This window comes from Gekko japonicus, unplaced genomic scaffold (genome assembly GCF_001447785.1).
Source record: "Gekko japonicus isolate JY-2015 unplaced genomic scaffold, Gekko_japonicus_V1.1 scaffold232, whole genome shotgun sequence".
In the NCBI taxonomy this organism is placed as follows: domain Eukaryota; kingdom Metazoa; phylum Chordata; class Lepidosauria; order Squamata; family Gekkonidae; genus Gekko; species Gekko japonicus.
In genome coordinates this window covers 501786-518141 of record NW_015162481.1, presented here as the reverse complement: position 1 = coordinate 518141, position 16356 = coordinate 501786, and the positions used below count along the sequence as shown (strand labels likewise).

At 40.2% G+C, this 16356-nt stretch overlaps 1 protein-coding gene across 1 annotated transcript in view; it reads left to right on the top strand.

Moving 5' to 3' along the window:
- Positions 1 to 16356, top strand: part of VPS13B (vacuolar protein sorting 13 homolog B (yeast)) — a 512836-nt gene that overhangs the window by 364674 nt on the left and 131806 nt on the right. The window contains exon 35 of the mRNA XM_015405853.1: positions 6964 to 7101. Within this exon, the coding sequence (XP_015261339.1) occupies positions 6964 to 7101 (138 nt within the window). The remainder of the gene's footprint in view (positions 1 to 6963; positions 7102 to 16356) is intronic.

The following is a 16356-nucleotide window of genomic DNA, read 5'->3' as shown; positions in this document are numbered from 1 at the left end:
TTTCCCTCCCCCTCCCTCCTTAGAGGAGGAGGGGGAAGAGCCCTCAGCCAATCAAGGGAAGGCTTTCTTTCACCCCTCTGAAGCAGGAAATAGGAGATACTGGCTAAAAGGAGCCGCGATGTTAGAAACAGGAAGGAGCACACAGCCAGTTGCTCTGGAGCCAGATTGAAAGCTTGGGCTGGATCACGGGCCATATATTTGACACTCCTGGTTTAGGCATTGATTTAGCCCTTGTGTACTTGGTAATTTTCAGAGCTATTGTTGGAAAAGGATGAAAACAGAATCCCTTGGGAAATGGTGGTAAGAGCTGCTAAGAATAAGGTTGCAGACTCTGGGCTGGGAATTACTGGGAAAATTGAGGGGCGGAGCCTGAGGAGAATGGGGAGGGGAGGGACTTCAGTTAGGTGTAATGCCCTAGAGTCCACCTCCTAAAGCAGCTATTTTCTCCAGTTCAACTGATCTGTCACTTGGAGATCAGTTGTAATAGCAGGAGATCTCCGGCCACCACCGGGAGGTTGGCAACTCTAGCTAAAAAGGTGTATGGCAGGGGTGGCCAAACTGTGGCTTTCACACATATTGTGCAGCTCCCCATCTATTTGCTCTCTTTCTTTCTGTCTCTCTTCCTTCGTATCTTCCCCTCCCTTCCCCATCTATTTGCTTTCTTTGTTTCTCGCTCTCTTTCTTTCCACTTCTTTCATTCTTTCTTTCCACCCCTCTCTCTCTTAGAGACATAAATATTATTAGCAAACAAATAAATATCATTGGACAAATAAATATCATTATCAATATATGTTTTTACCCCTTTTGTTTTTATTTTTGGCAGTCTCATTTAATGTTAGGAAAAGCTAATGTGCATATTTTTCAATAAAATATGTAATATTTGTTCATGTCTTGTGGCTCTCAAACATCTAACGTTTATTCTATCTCTTTTATGCCTTGGCTCTTACATTAAGCAAGTTTGGCCACACCTGGTGTATGCCATTTGTAAAAAAAAAAGGTTGAAATATAAATAACACCATAGAGAGAGAACTGGAATGGTTCAGCTAGTCTGTGTATCTTTTCACTGAAAGCTTTGAGGGGCATTGCTAGAAACAAGAATAAAATGGGGAAAGTTGAACATATGAAGCTGCCATATACCAAGTCAGATCGTTAGCTCACTACTTTACTTGACAGTGGCTCTCCAGAGTTTCAGACAAAGAAAGCAAAACACTTGCTATCCAAGATCCTTTAGCTGGAAATACTGGAGACTGAATTTTGGACTGTCTGATTTATATTATAATTCACATAATTTTCATTCCCCTCTCCCAAACTGTTAACTACAGAAACCCACAACGTTAATCTAATAAATGTTTTAGCAAAAATAAAATAATATTTGAAGCTGTAGCGAGAACAAATTCCACCTGTAGTAAAAGAAGGACTGACAAGAACTGCTTTTAAGGTACTTAAGATCTACAGGACTATCCGAGGATTTTATTTGTTTTACTGTTCCCCCTTCCTCCAGTGCCCTTTGAGCAGCAGACCTCCTACTGCAATTCACAAACTGCTTTGGAAATTCCCTTCAGTTTCAAATTTAGTTTTCCAGGTGACATGTGAGGCCATCGTTGGTGAATCCAGTTATGTTGTGTGTTTCTTTGGATTCTAGCCATAGCCTGCATTAAGTTAATAACTGATCTTCCAGAAGAAAGGCTGCCTAAGTGGGATAAAGCAATGATAAAAAACAAATATAAACTGACATGGCTATTAATTTCTCCTTATAAAATTCTATCAGTACATGGCTTAGTCATTTTTTTCCCAGATACTAATGTATGTTTTGACTTCAAGGAAAGTTGGGCCCAGTTCTTTGAGAGAAGCAGTAAGGCTTTGGCTGTAATCCACCAATACTTGACTCTTGAAGTATCCTAGAAACATGCAGGGGATAGTTTTGACTTCTGCAATCTCAGTGATTTGTGGATAGCCTTTATTACTGGTCTTTTCAGTGAGCCATGGGAGTGAATGTATGCATTTATTACTGACACTAGGGGCTTACACAGAGATGTCCAAAATTGTTTCAGGTATGGTTTATTAATGCAGGATTCAACTCGCAATCTTTCTGCTCTTAGTTGAAGTTGCCACTGTTTAACATCATAGTCCCATAGCAGTCTAGCTTCTTATTTTGACCTGTTAGTACCATGGTTGCCCTGGCAATACCCAGCTCTGCTTTACTTACCCTTCCAAACGTTTTACACTGTTTCTGTTTGGATACTGGATCTTTATTTCTGTGGCTCAGTTCAGATTTCATGCTAAAACCATAGTTCATTTTAACCAGCTTTCTATTTGTGGGTCATTCTCTAATCTTAGAGCTTTCTAGATTCTCAGCACAGTGATGCCATAATGATGATTTGGCAGAAGTGGGAGCTACTGGATGATCTCTTTTATGCCTTGGTGCCACAGGTGGATGGAGACTGGTACTGCAGCTATTTCTGCAGCTGCCATCTCAGTAGAGGGCAGGTGACAGAAGGAGCCAGTGGGGATTCCACTTGGTCCTTGAACCTCTGAATCTGGCTGGCTGCTCAATCCAAATAACTCACCACTCTTACAAAGCTGTGCTTAGTGCCTGTCCCTTCTTACCTGCTTCTTGGTTTGACTGCTTACCTTCTAACCAAATTGACTGTCTGTTTACCGATTTGGCTGCTTGCCCATACAGAGCCTGCTTTGCCTCTAGAAAGAGAGCCCTGAATTTCTGTCATTCTCACTCCTCTGTGTGCTTGAGACTGTGGTCCTGTTTGTATGATTGCTTCTCTTGAGATGAAGCAGAAGCAGGTCAATAGCCCATAATTAGAGTATCTTATTCTCACTTTTTTCTGTGTGTTTTGGCTTCTTCTTAACCCCTCAAATATATAAACAAATCCCAGATTCAAGCAAGTTTAGGACGTTTGATCAAATAACTGATCACATAAAAAGCCATAATTGGAGTTTGAATAACAAAAAAATTCTCACTTCTTTTTACAGCTTCAACTCATAAAACACAGAATGCTAAGAAAATAAAACATATGTGGGTTTAACCAAATAAGCAATGATGTGGCTACAACGTGCTTTTATTGCCTTTTGGTTCGGAGAACATGTACTCAGAACTCATCGTTCCATCAGTCATTAGTAATGTGGTCATCCCATTGTGGTAACATAGTAGTTTGGCAAATTATTTTTATTTATTTATTTAGATTTTTTGCCACACACATCTCAAGGCCATTTGCCATGTACTGCATTATTTATTACCAGAAAATACAACGATGGGAACCATACACAACATTGTTTGAACTATTTAATTCGATTTGTAACATTAATATTCAGGCCAATTTCTGCAACTGAGTTTGATGGAGCATCTGCTAATACTTTGTGGAAAAGAGCTGTATCTTCCAAATAAAATGCAGGGTTCTAAAAGAAAAAAATTAGAGTGTAATACTTCCCTCTTACATGTGCAGAGCTGCCATGCTGAAGCCACGAAGGAAGCTCGTCATACGGAGTTATAACTCTTGCCCCACAACTGTTTTTTTCCAGCAAATTCCTGATCTATGGAAACATTGTGATATTAGATGATGACATTTCTGTTCCTATCTCTGTGCCTTGTTCTGACAAATACTCATTTTTTCTGTTGTGAAAACTGTCCTCTTTCTTAGCCAGTTAACACTCCAGAGAAAACCTGTCCTCCTACTCTCAGATTGCTAAATTTTCTTGAGAATCTTTGGTGAATGGCTTTGTGAGAAACTTTTTATCTTTCTGTGAAAAACACATAAGAAGAGCCCTGCTGGATCAAACCAGTGGTCCATCTAGTCCAGCATCTTGTCTCACATATTGGCCAGCCAACCAGTTATTCTTGAGGGCCAACAGCAGGACATAGTGGCCAATAGAGATGAGCATGGATTGGACTGCAGACCTAATTTTTCCATGGACCAGGGCCCAGTTCGTGGACTGTTTGCCCAGTCCATGCCCTTCCGCTTCCCACGGACCACCCAGGTTGTTTCGGGGTGGTGGTGTTTGGTCTGTTGTATTGGTCCGTGGAAGCATTGTGCTGCCACTGCAGCATGGTGCAAGGAAGCTCAGCAGGCATTTAAATACCTTCTGAGTCCACTTCCGGTCTTCTGAGTCCAATTCTGGTCACAACATTTAAATGCCTTCTGAGCTCCCTCGTGTTGCACCACCATGGCAGCACGATGCGGATGTTGGTTTTGATGTAGTGTTGTTTCTAAGATATAGTGACCAGAACCACGCAGTATTCCAAATGAGGCTATACCATATACACAGGGGCATTATAATACTGCCTGTTTTGTTTGGTGTAGTGGTTAAGAGTGTGGACTCTAATCTGAGAGAACCGGGTTTGATTCCCCACGCCTCCACTTGCAGCTGCTGGATGACCTTGGGCAAGCCATAGTTCTGTAAGAGCTGTTCTTGAAAGAGCAATTCTCAAAAGAGCTCTCTCAGCCCCACCTACCTCACAGGGTGTCTGTTGTGGAGAATGGAAAGGAGATTGTAAGCCGCTCTGAGACTCCTTTGGGTAGTGAAGGGTGGGGTATAAATCCAATATCATAATCTTCTTCTTCTTCCCCAGCATAGAGTTGGCCTTTTCACTTTTGCAACACACTGCGTTGACACTTTCATAGAGCTATCCTCTACGATCCCAAGGTCTCTTTTCCTCTCAGTCTCAGTAACTTCAGGTTCTGTTAGTATATACATGAAGTTGGGAGTTTTTGTTCCAGTGTGCATCATCTTATACCTTCATACATTGAACTTCAGTTGCCATATAGTTGCCCATGCACCTGATTTGTGGAGATCCTTCTGGAGCTCTTAACAATCAGTCTTGGTTTTCCCTATGGTTTTATATTGCTGGCTAAGCGCCGTAACAATAAAATTCAATTCAAGTCAAGTCTTGGTTTTCAGTATCCTGAATAGTTTTGAGTCATCTGCAAAGTTGGCCTCTACGCTCTTCACCCCCAATTCCAGATCATTTTGAACAAATTAAAATAGCTGCCAATTTGCACAATATGTGTGTGTGTGTGTGTGTGTTGATAGTTATACTGACATTGGTGAGGCAAGTCTTCTGTATGCAGAATGCATACTGATGTTTTTATCAGCAAGGCTTGTTCTTTGAGATATTTAATAATTCTTGTTTTAATCATGCTTTCTTCCAGCGTATCTGATGCCAGGCATTAGAATGGCAGGTTTAGGAGGCTGATGTTATTGATTACCTACTTTAAAAAAAAATTAATTCTTACATTTGAGTTCTTAAAGAGAAGCTTTCAGATAATTTGGTCCTGCTGACTTGTTTAACTCTAAAATTTGTGTCAACTTTCTAAGCAGTTTTCATCTGCAATTATATTATGCTCAAATTAATGACTTGGGTCCATTAAAAATAATGTATTATAACAGTATATAACTCATTCATTTTTGTTTACCACTTTGTTGTGCATGGCTCTGACTACTTTCTCTAGTTCTACTACTGTCCCTAGCATTCCGAAATAAATTCTGATATTTGCTAAACAGGCAACTTGAAATATTACCTTTACAAAAACACAGTCATGTCACTGAAGAGCTAACTATTATAGTATGAGAATGTGCAAAATCTTTTTATACTCTTCCACACCGTATTGTTTGGTAATTACCATAGGAATGCACTACTCTAAGGAAGTAAAAAGTGAAAAGAGAAAACATTGTAATATATACAGCACACTGCCCACATGTGCCTCTAAAATTGGTGACTGAAAATTGATCAAATGAAAAAAAATCTAAAAAGTGCTAACTTTTAATCTTTTTCTGTACAGACCTAAAGTCACAATCAATTGGTTTCAGTATGTTCTTTGAAACTGCATAAGGGTCCATATATGCCAGGTTTTATATGAATCATGTGACTAGGTTAAGAAAGACATTCCAAGACAGACTTTATGTGCCCGGTTCACACCACGCTGCCATATGTTGAGTGTAAGCGAAAGCACAAAACTACTGTTTTTAAAAAGAAAACGGCCAGTCTTTTTTAGAGGTGAATAGTGCAGCTGGTAACACACTGAAATTATCTGAGTGTTGGGGAGGGTAGTCTCTGTAAACATCACTATAAGGATTAAGGGTTATGATGGCAATGGATTTTATGATCATCATCCCAAAACAAAATAAACCTATAGCTGAAAATATTTTTGCATGCTCAAGGACCACAGTTGTGAAAGAGAGAGAGATTATAACAAAGGCTGTGGATTGCCAAAGCTTAAAAAGGTTTTATGCGGTAATGATGTCTCATATACATTGTCCAGGACCAGAAGAAAGACACAGAACTGAGAAGTACCAAATGTGAACTTTTAGTCACAATTGGGAATATTAAGGATTGAGCAAAGGGGTTCCATTAAAGAGGGCCATGAGGAAAAGCTACTGAAGTTAACTTCAAAAGCCTAGCAGTAAAAAGTGATTGCAATGTCAGTGAAAATGCAAACTGTATCAAATATCCCATAAGTAGAACCACTCTACTGCATCTCCAGGCATGTGGTTTTCTGATCTTTAAGACTTGTTTATAGTTTATTCTCTCTATTGCATTCTCTTATTAGCTTGCTTTTACTTTTGTGCAGATCTCTCAAAAAGACGTCTATGAGCAATTAAATTGCATTACTGTTAGTTTCGAACTGAGATCATAGACTTGTTTTAGAAAGAGGGTGTACAGTTATCTGATCATGTAAGCTAAGATTAATTGTCCATATATGGTGCCTTTATACATTTGATAGTGATAGTGTTTGGTGACTTGTAGCTGTTACAAAGTTATGTGTAATTACTATAATGAAGAATTTACAATGTACATTTACTCTGTCTTTCTGTATTTATACAAAGTAAATGGTATGTGAATATCAGTCATAAACACTTAAAAGATTTACACGTATGAATCATATATTTTTTCCAGTACACTGCTGGCTGTTGTATTAATTACATGTCATGACTCGAATTTATCACCTGTAGATCCTGGAAAAACTCTACCAGAAACTCTCGACTACTGCAAGATGTGGTTACAGACGGTGGCAGGAGAAATAGATCCTAAAAGCGGCATCCCACCTCCTCTCATCTCATTCCAGATTAAAGACTTTCTCAATGGGCCAGGTAAAGAATACCATTGTTAACTGTGAAGGAGTATCTTACATTTAGTTAATAATATACCCAAGAGCCTCAAAGCAAGAGGTGCCAGCATTTATTAAATAAGGTACAACTCTTTCCCCCTTCCCATAGAAATCACAGTTCATTGGGAAAGGCTTCTGCCATTTTCCCTTTGGATACTAGAGGTCTTATCCCTTGGAACCCTGTTATCAACTTCTTCCTTTCTTGCTCTCATGTACAAGACAGAAATACTACAGGGAAGTCTCTGTGACTTTTGGGGAAGCCCAAAATATTTTCCTGAAATTGGTGGGACTCATTGACAAGTTGAAACTACCTGGCATTTCTCATACTTATGTATTATTTATATTGATTTTATATATTCAATTTACGAATTGCGTCGGACTCGACTGGCTTTCGAGCAAGGGAACCTTTACCTTTACCTTTTATTTCCTACAATGTAAGGCTCTAGGCGATGTACAACCATTAAAAACAAAATTAGAAACAAAAAAATGAAAAGCAGCTACATTTTCTCAGATGGCATCAAACATATCTTTGTCACCCTACTCTGGACTGTGCCGCTGTCTCGTGGGCAGGTGAGAGGGCCAAAGCAAAGATGGAGAAAAGAAAAAGAGAGAAGGAGGGTGCCGGCTATGATGGAACCGTTGCTGTCCTCAACCAAAAGTCTGGCAGAACATCTCTGCCTTACAGGCCCTGCGGAGTTTCATTTAGTCCCTGGTGGTATTGGAAGAGAGTTCCGTCAGGTTGAGGACAGCCAGATATCTTTAGGGTCAGGGACTACGAGTAGATTATTCTCAGCAGAGTGTAACTTTCTCCCGGGGACATACCAGATGAGTGGTACCGAAGATATGCAGGTCCCAGACCACTCAGGGTCTTAAGGGTCAACACCAAAACCTTGAGTCTGACTCGGCCAACTTGGAGCCAGCAAAACTGATCAAGGTTAGCTCCAGATGGAAGGGATTGAATATACTGATATGTGCATTAGATCTCTCAATGAAAACTATAGCTTAAGTAAAAGTAAAGTAAAACATTAAAGCTTTGAATTTTCTACTAGTCTAAGCCTGTTCAGTTTATGACCCAACAAATGCAGCCCACTTGTCATGTTATGCTCTGCCTTATTCTTGACACCCCTATTTTAGTATATTTGTAATTAAGTTTTTGATTTCATAGACCACAAAGCACCTCAATAACTGCTTTTTGAATTATGCCAGGAAACTAATTGGTGAGCAGTGCAGTTGATACATTGCCAGTTTGATAATGAGAATGGCAAGTCTCAGACATTTGTTGTTACTTTCCGAACTAACTCTGCCTTCAGTGGTAGGTTGGTGTGTTGTTGTTGTTCAGTCGTACAATCGAGTCTGACTCTTCACGACCCCATGGACCACATCACGCGAGGCCCTCCTGTCTTCTGCTGTCCTCCAGAGTTTGCTTAATTTCATGTTCGTTGCATCGATGACACTGTCTAACCATCTCATCCTTTGCCACCCCCTTCTTCTTTACCTTGAATCCTTCCCAGCATCAGGATCTTCTCCCTTCTCATTTGGTGGCCAAAGTATTTGAGCTTCAGCTTCAGAATCTGGCCTTCCAGGTAACAGTCAGGGTTGATTACTTTTAGGATTGACTGATCTGATCTCCTTGCAGTCCAAGGGACTCTCAAGAGTCTTCTCCAGCACCATAATTCGAAAGCATCTATTCTTTGGCGCTCGGCCTTCATTATGGTCCAGTTTTCGCAGCCATACATTACTACTGGGAATACCATTGCTTTGACCATACAGTCTTTTGTTGGCAGGGTGATGTCTCTACTTTTTATTATGCTGTCTAGGTTTGCCGTAGCTTTCCTCCCAAGGCTTCTTTTAATTTCATGGCTGCAGTCACCGTCTGCAAAGCTCTTCGATTCTAGGAACGTGAATTCTGTCACTGCTTCCATGACTTCCCTTTCTATTTGCCAAGGAGTGATGGGGCCAGATGCCATGATCTTAGTTGTTTTGATATTGACTTTCAAGCCAACTTTTGCACTCTCCTCTTTCATTCGTAGCAAGAGGCTCTTTAGGTCTTCTTCACTTTCTGCCATTAGAGTGGTATTGTCTGCATATCTGAGGTTGTTGATGTTTTTCCCGGCAATCTTAATTCCGGCTTCTGATTCATCCAGGCCAGCATTTCGCATGATGTACTCTACATATAAATTAAATAAGCAGGGTGGCAATATACATTCTTGTCGTACTCCTTTTCCTATTTTAAAGCAATCAGTTGTTCCATATCTGGTTCTAACTGTCATTTCTTGATCCTTATACAGGTTTCTCAGGAGATACGTGAGGTGGTCGAGTACTCCCATCTCTTTAAGGACTTGCCACAGTTTGTTGTGATCCACACAATCAAAGGCTTTAGCATAGTCAATGAAGCAGAAGTAGATGTTTTTCTGTTACTCCCTTGCTTTCTCCATAATCCAGTGAATGTTGGCAATTTGATCTCTAGTTCCTCTACCTCTTTGAAACTCGGCTTGTACTTCTGGCAGTTCTCTATCCATGTACTGCTGAAGCCTAGCTTGTAGGATCTTGATCATGACCTTGCTAGCGTGTGAAATGAGTGCAATTGTGCGATAGTTTGAACATTCCTTGGCATTGCCCTTCTTTGGGATCGGAATGTAAACTGACCTTTTCCAATCCTGTGGCCACTGTTGCGTTTTCCAAATTTGCTGGCAAATTGAGTGCAGCACTTTAACAGCATCATCTTTTAAGTCTTTGAATAGCTCAGCTGGGATACCATCACCTCCACTAGCTTTGTTGTTAGTAATGCTTTCTAAGGCCCATTTAACTTCACATTCCAGGATATCTGGCTCGAGTTCAGTGAATATACCATCGTGTTTGTCAAGGACATCGAGGTCTTTCTTGTATAGTTCTTCTTTGTATTCTTGCCATCTTTTCCTAATCTCTTCTGCTTCTGTTAGGTCCCTTTATCATGGCCAGCTTTGAATGGAACACTCCCTTGATTTCTCCAATTTTCTTGAAGAGATCTCTACTCCTTCCAATTCTGTTGTTTTCCTCTATTACTTTGCATTGTTCATTCAGGAAGGCCTCCTTATCTCTCCTTGCTGTTCTCTGGAAATTTGCATTCAGTTGGGTAAATCTTTCCTTTTCACTTTTGCCTTTCACTTTCCTTCTTTCCTCAGCTATTTGTAAAGCCTTATCAGACAGCTACTATGCTTTCTTGCATTTCTTTTTCTTTGGGGTGGTGCTGATTGCTGCCTCTTGTACAATGTCACGAACCTCTGTCCATAGTTCTTCAGGCATTCTATCTATCAAATCTAGTCCCTTAAACCTATTCTTCACCTCCACTGTATATTCATAAGGGATGTGATCTAGGTCAAACCTGAATGGCCTAGTGGTTTTCCCAACTTTCTTCAGTTTAAGCCTGAATTTTGCAATGAGTAGCTCATGATCTGAGCCATAGTCAACTCCAGGTCTTGTTTTTACTGGCTGTATAGAGCTTCTCCATCTTTGACTGCAAATGATACAATCAGTCTGATTTCGATGTTGCCCATCTGATGATGTCCATGTGTAGAGTCACCTCTTAGGTTGTTGGAAGAGTGTGTTCACTATGACCAGCATGCTCTCTTGACAAAACTCTGTTAGCCTTTGCCCTGCTTCATTTTGTTCTCCAAGGCCAAACTTGTCCGTTATTCCAGTTACCTTTTGACTTCCTACTTTAGCATTCCAGTCCCCCATGATGATAAGGACATCTTTTTTTGGTGTTAGTTCTAGGAGATGTTGTAGGTTTTCATAGAACTGGTCCACTTCAGCCTCCTCTGCATCAGTGGTTGGGGCATAGACTTGGATTACTGTGATGTTGAATGGTTTGCCTTAGATTTGGACCAAGATTATTCTTTTGTTTTTGAGATTGTATTCCATTACTGCCTTTCTCACTCTCTTGTTGACGATAAAGTCCACGTCATTTTTTCTACGGGATTCTTGGCCACAGTAGTAGATATAGAATGGTTTGCCTTAGATTTGGACCAAGATTATTCTTTTGTTTTTGAGATTGTATTCCATTACTGCCTTTCTCACTCTCTTGTTGACGATAAAGTCCACGTCATTTTTTCTACGGGATTCTTGGCCACAGTAGTAGATATAATGGTCTTCTGAGTTAATTTGCCCATTCCCATCCACTTTAGTTCACTGATTCCCAAGATGTCGATGTTCAGTCTTGCCATCTCATTTTTACCACATCCAACTTACCTTGATTTTTAGATCTTAGCTTCCAGGTTCCTATGCAGTATTGTTCTTTACAGCATCGGACTTTCCTTTCACCATCAGACACATCCACAGCTGAACGTCCTTTTGGCTTTGACCCAGCCACTTCATTCTTTCTGGGGTTACTTGTACTTGCCCTCTACTCTTCCCCAGTAGTATATTGGACACCTTCTGACCTGAGGGGCTCATCTTCCAGCATCATATCTTTCAGCCTTTTGTTAATGTCCATGGGGTTTTTTTTTGGCAAAGATACTGGAGTGGGTTGTCATTTCCTTCTCCAGTGGATCGTGTGTGCATGCAAAGGATGCTGTGTATGACTGAGGCTAGGTTGCTTGGAACAAAGCCTGATAAAAGGCACTTCTGGCAAACTCCGGCATCTGTTCATGTAAGGACAATGAAGCATTCAGAAGTACCCCCAGAGTGCTATCTGATTTTCAAAGGGAGTTTAATCCTGTCCAGGACCTGTCAAACACCTATTCCTGGATTAGTTTTACTCCCAACTGCCATTTTGTCAAGATGACGTTTTAGATTTTTCACCCTCATCCTGTCATCCGCTTTCTCGCTTATGTTGCCTCTGTAGGTTTAGGTGAAAGGGAGAGAAAGAACTTTGTTCCATCAAACTGTGTAACACTGTGCCTCAAATTTCTGGCAGTATAGAGTAGATGTTAAATGACACTGGGGCAATTTGAAACTCCCTCCTTCCCCTCATAAGTCAATGGCTGTGGGCAAAAGAGAAGCCCTCAAGGAACATCTTCTGGAGCCTATCTTCCAAAAAAGATGGAAACCGACACAGCACTGTACCTAACAGGCCCAATTTGGCTAGGCATTTGAAGTCAGTTGTGAGTTTTCATTATGTGTGTAGTGTTGGGGAATTTCTGTTCCATTGGGGGGGGAATACTGTGTGAAACTGGGTTTTGTCTAGGTTTTTAAAAATTTATAGCAGTATGGTAAAAAAAAAGTAGCCTATATCTAACATTTCCTTTTATCTGTAGAAATGGAGCTTTGTTCTATTTTGCTGCCCTCCCTAAAATATTTTATTTCAATATTATATGTTTAATTGAAAATGTATTCATTTATTTATAATGTGTCCTTCTCACTGAGACTCAAGACGAATTACAACAATGCAATCCAATAGCACGAGACCCTCAATAAATGATGAAATAGTAGGATAGACAAGATATGTCAAACAGTGTGCTAAAACAGGAACTATAAAAATAGAAAACAATGCAATAAGAGCAAGATAATACGTATAATATGCAGTGGCATAGACTGTAGTTCTATTCCCATTATGAAAGTGCCTGGCTGAATATAGTAGGTATTGCATTCCTTATTACAATCTACAAAGTGTAATAAAGGCAAATAAAGAATTGGTGCTATCTTGCCTACCCAAAGGTTGAAGTGGCTTATTAAAAAGCTTAAAGTAATAAAATACAAAATATTTTTTAAAAAAACCCAAAATACAAAATGTAACCTGTACCAACTACTTATTTTGTAATAGTCGAGTTCTAATTTAGACAATACAGATTTAATTGTTAAATGTAAACAAGTGGGGAATTTGCAGGGGCATCTTGTTTTCCACCACCCCCCACACCTCCTTTTCCTGCTTCCTTCTTACCTTCCTGACAACCAGCCAATCTACCTTTATCTGCCCCCTGTCTTGAGTTTTCCCTCATTTCCTTCCCCTAGCAGCCTGTATGTAGAAAAATTATAGCCCAGTTGCACAGCGTAGGCTGCCAGCCCAGCCCAGTTACATGATGCTGACTGCCTGATAGGCCAGGCCCAGTTGCATGACGGGGAACTTGCAAGCATTGCAGGGGCACCTCACTTTCCTCTGTATCCCCTTCCCCATACTATTTCCTCCTGGGAAACCTGATATTCCCTTTCTGCCTGCTTCTTTCTGTCCTTCCAACCCACCAACCAGTATACCTTTTATCTGTCCTCCATCTTCAGCTATATTTATTATTTATTTACTAGATTTGTACCTGCCTTCTCCGCAATGGGGACCCAAAGCAGCTTACATAGTTCTCCTCCATTTTATTGTTACAACAACCCAGTGTGGTTGTTTAGGCTGGGAATGTGTAAGTAGTCCAAGGTTACCCAGTGTTACAGCAAAGTGATAATTTGAACCTGGATCTCCCAGATCCTAGTCTGAAACTCTAGCCACTACAGCACACTGGCTTTCGTGGGATGGCTGGTGCTGAACAACAGCAAGCAGCCAGTCCTGGGTGAGTCATACAAGAAATGATCAAAAGCAGCAGGAAAATAGGGTAGATCTCACGCCTACCCTACCACTGGAAAAGGGAAAGCCACTTAAATTGGAGGAAGGCTCCTTAAGATGGAGAAGTGCTACTTGGAGGATGGTTGGATCCACCTTAGGTTGGGTTTTTTTGTTCACTCGTGGTGTTGAAAAAGCCATTCACTAATTTTTATACATGTTAAATAGAATATGAATTTATCCTTGTAAAAGATGTCCTTCAGTAACTGAGATTGTATATGTATGACTGGTATATTTAATAATACTACAGTTCCTTTAGAATGCTTACGGGGACAACATAGGTGTTTCTGATTCCAGAGACTGTTGTGAAGGAGGAAAATCAGTTATTAGTATTAATATGCTGGTGGGAATCACAGAAACACACCATCAAATATGAGAACAATAAGAACACTATATTTATTTATATCTTTGTATCCTGCCTCTCTTACTGTAGAACAGTGAATCAAGGCAGTTTACAGTACTTAGCCAAGCCATGTGTTTTCTTCTTCTTTTGCCATCAAGTTATAGCTGATTTATGGTGACCCCTGTGGGGATTTCAAGGCAACGACATTCAGAGGTTGTTTGCCATTCCCAGCTTCTGTGTAGCATCCCTGGACTTCCATCCAAATACTAACCAGGGCCAACCCAACTTAGCCTCCAAGATCTGACAAGTTTGGGCTAGCCTTGTGCTATCCAGGTCAGGGCAGCCAAGCTAGTTAACAGAATTAAAATCAGAATTTTTAAACCAAAAGCAGAACAAACATAACATTAGCACCCACAGGCAGCCCTCCATCATTGACAGGCATAATACATCCCACACTCAGTGTCCCTTAGAAACCCATCCAAATGTCCTACACTGGCTATAGAACTGAGCAGCTTCTGGCAGATTGTTTTAGAGCAGGGGTGTCAAACATGCAGCCCGGGGGCTGGATCAGGCCCCCGGAGGGCTTCTATCAGGCCCGCAGTAGAACTGGCTGTCTTCTGCTTCTTCTTCCAGTTCTGCTGCTGCTGCGTCATTGTAAGTATGCAGCTTACAGATACACACCTGAACAGCATACTCAAGATTGCAACAGCACATACATTGCGATGCAATAATTCAGAGCAAGAGGTGTCAGTTATCAGACACTGTTAAATAAACAAAATATTGCAAGAGTGCTAATGTTTTAAGCATGTTTTTATTTTAAGTAAAAAAAACCACTTTGTGTTTATATCTCCACTACCTGGCATTACATTTTATGACACACATAGTTCGGCCCAATAAGGTCTCATGTATGTCATATCCGGCCCTCATAACAAATGAGTTCAACACCCCTGTTGTAGAGGGCTGAAGTTGCTGCTGTAAATCAGTGAGCCTAGGTGGTTGTCAGATTAATAGCTATTAAAGAGAGTTCCACTAGAAGGAAACTTTGTGGCGGCCTAAGCTATCACACAGGTTCATATTGGGAGAGAAAGCATGTGCACTTTTTTAGCTGGACACTCAGGGTACTTTCAGTTAATCCAGTATCAGTAATGACTCAAAATAAACAAAAATGCAAATTTTTGTACTTTATCTGAACTAAGTTGCTTGATTGTTGTGGTTTCAAATGGCTGCACCAAAATCAACGCACAGCACTTAGACAGCAGGAGACATTAGAGATACAAGCCAAAAAGAGAATAAATAAATATGCTGATAACAAATGCTCATGATTATAATGTGTGTCATGCTATAAATATGTGGGCTGATGGCTGGCATTAAACAATCATTAAAGATTATATTGCAACTATAAATATTCCAAAGTGTGTGTGTTCATTACTGATGGTTATATAGGCAACAGAACTAAATTTGTTTTACAGCACATTTGTTTAAACTCTACCAAAGCTAGCAAAATAGAACTATTCCAGTTTCTTCAAAATATACTGAGTAAATAAATGTCAGCTATGCTGTGTGTTTAAACATTTTCTTCCATTCATATGTAAAAAGTTAAGGAGAAATTAGTTTCAGATTTCAGTTTTGATAAGCTAGACTTGTATAAAGCTTCTATTTAATTCAAATATGCAACCCTCTGCCACCTGCAGCCTGAAGTGATACAGTCCAGGAAAAGCTTTATTTAAGTTTTATGCTAGCGTTTTCCTTCTTTAAATTCATGTCGCCTGTTGGTCATGGGTAGGTAAACATATGACTGAAGCTGCCCTGAGGTCCCTTCTCAGCACACATGTTCATACATTTGGGAGCTTCTTCCTCATAGCATGAGCTCATGACACTGGTATCTTCTGACCATGTGGGGTGGCATTCATGTGGGTCTTTCCACCTGATTGGCACCCTTCCTCAAGGGTGGTGTCGAAGACCTGCTAACATAACAACAATCTCCCATAATGGTGTGGGGGCAAGCCAAGGAAGTAAACTCGTTCCTATATATGTGCATGTAAGAGAGAGGAAGAATGAAATCTTCAGTCAATCTGAGAAAATTTCTCCCGGTTAGGAGGCCATTTCATAAACTTGTATGATCAGCTCCACAAGTACTGTTTTTGTTTTTCTGTGTGAATGGACAGGTTTTTTGAATTTTGATTAGTTGAACATTCACCATCATTTTCTTGGTTTTAGAACTGCTAGTAATGTCATGTATTTGATCACGTACAGGATTTTGTAAGTGCTGCTGGCCATCCTAAAGATGATGGTACTGTTTTATTACTTTGATGTTATTTCTAGTGTATAACTTTTGTTTTCAAAGATTAAAACATCAAATGTGGGAGTTTTTTACTTAG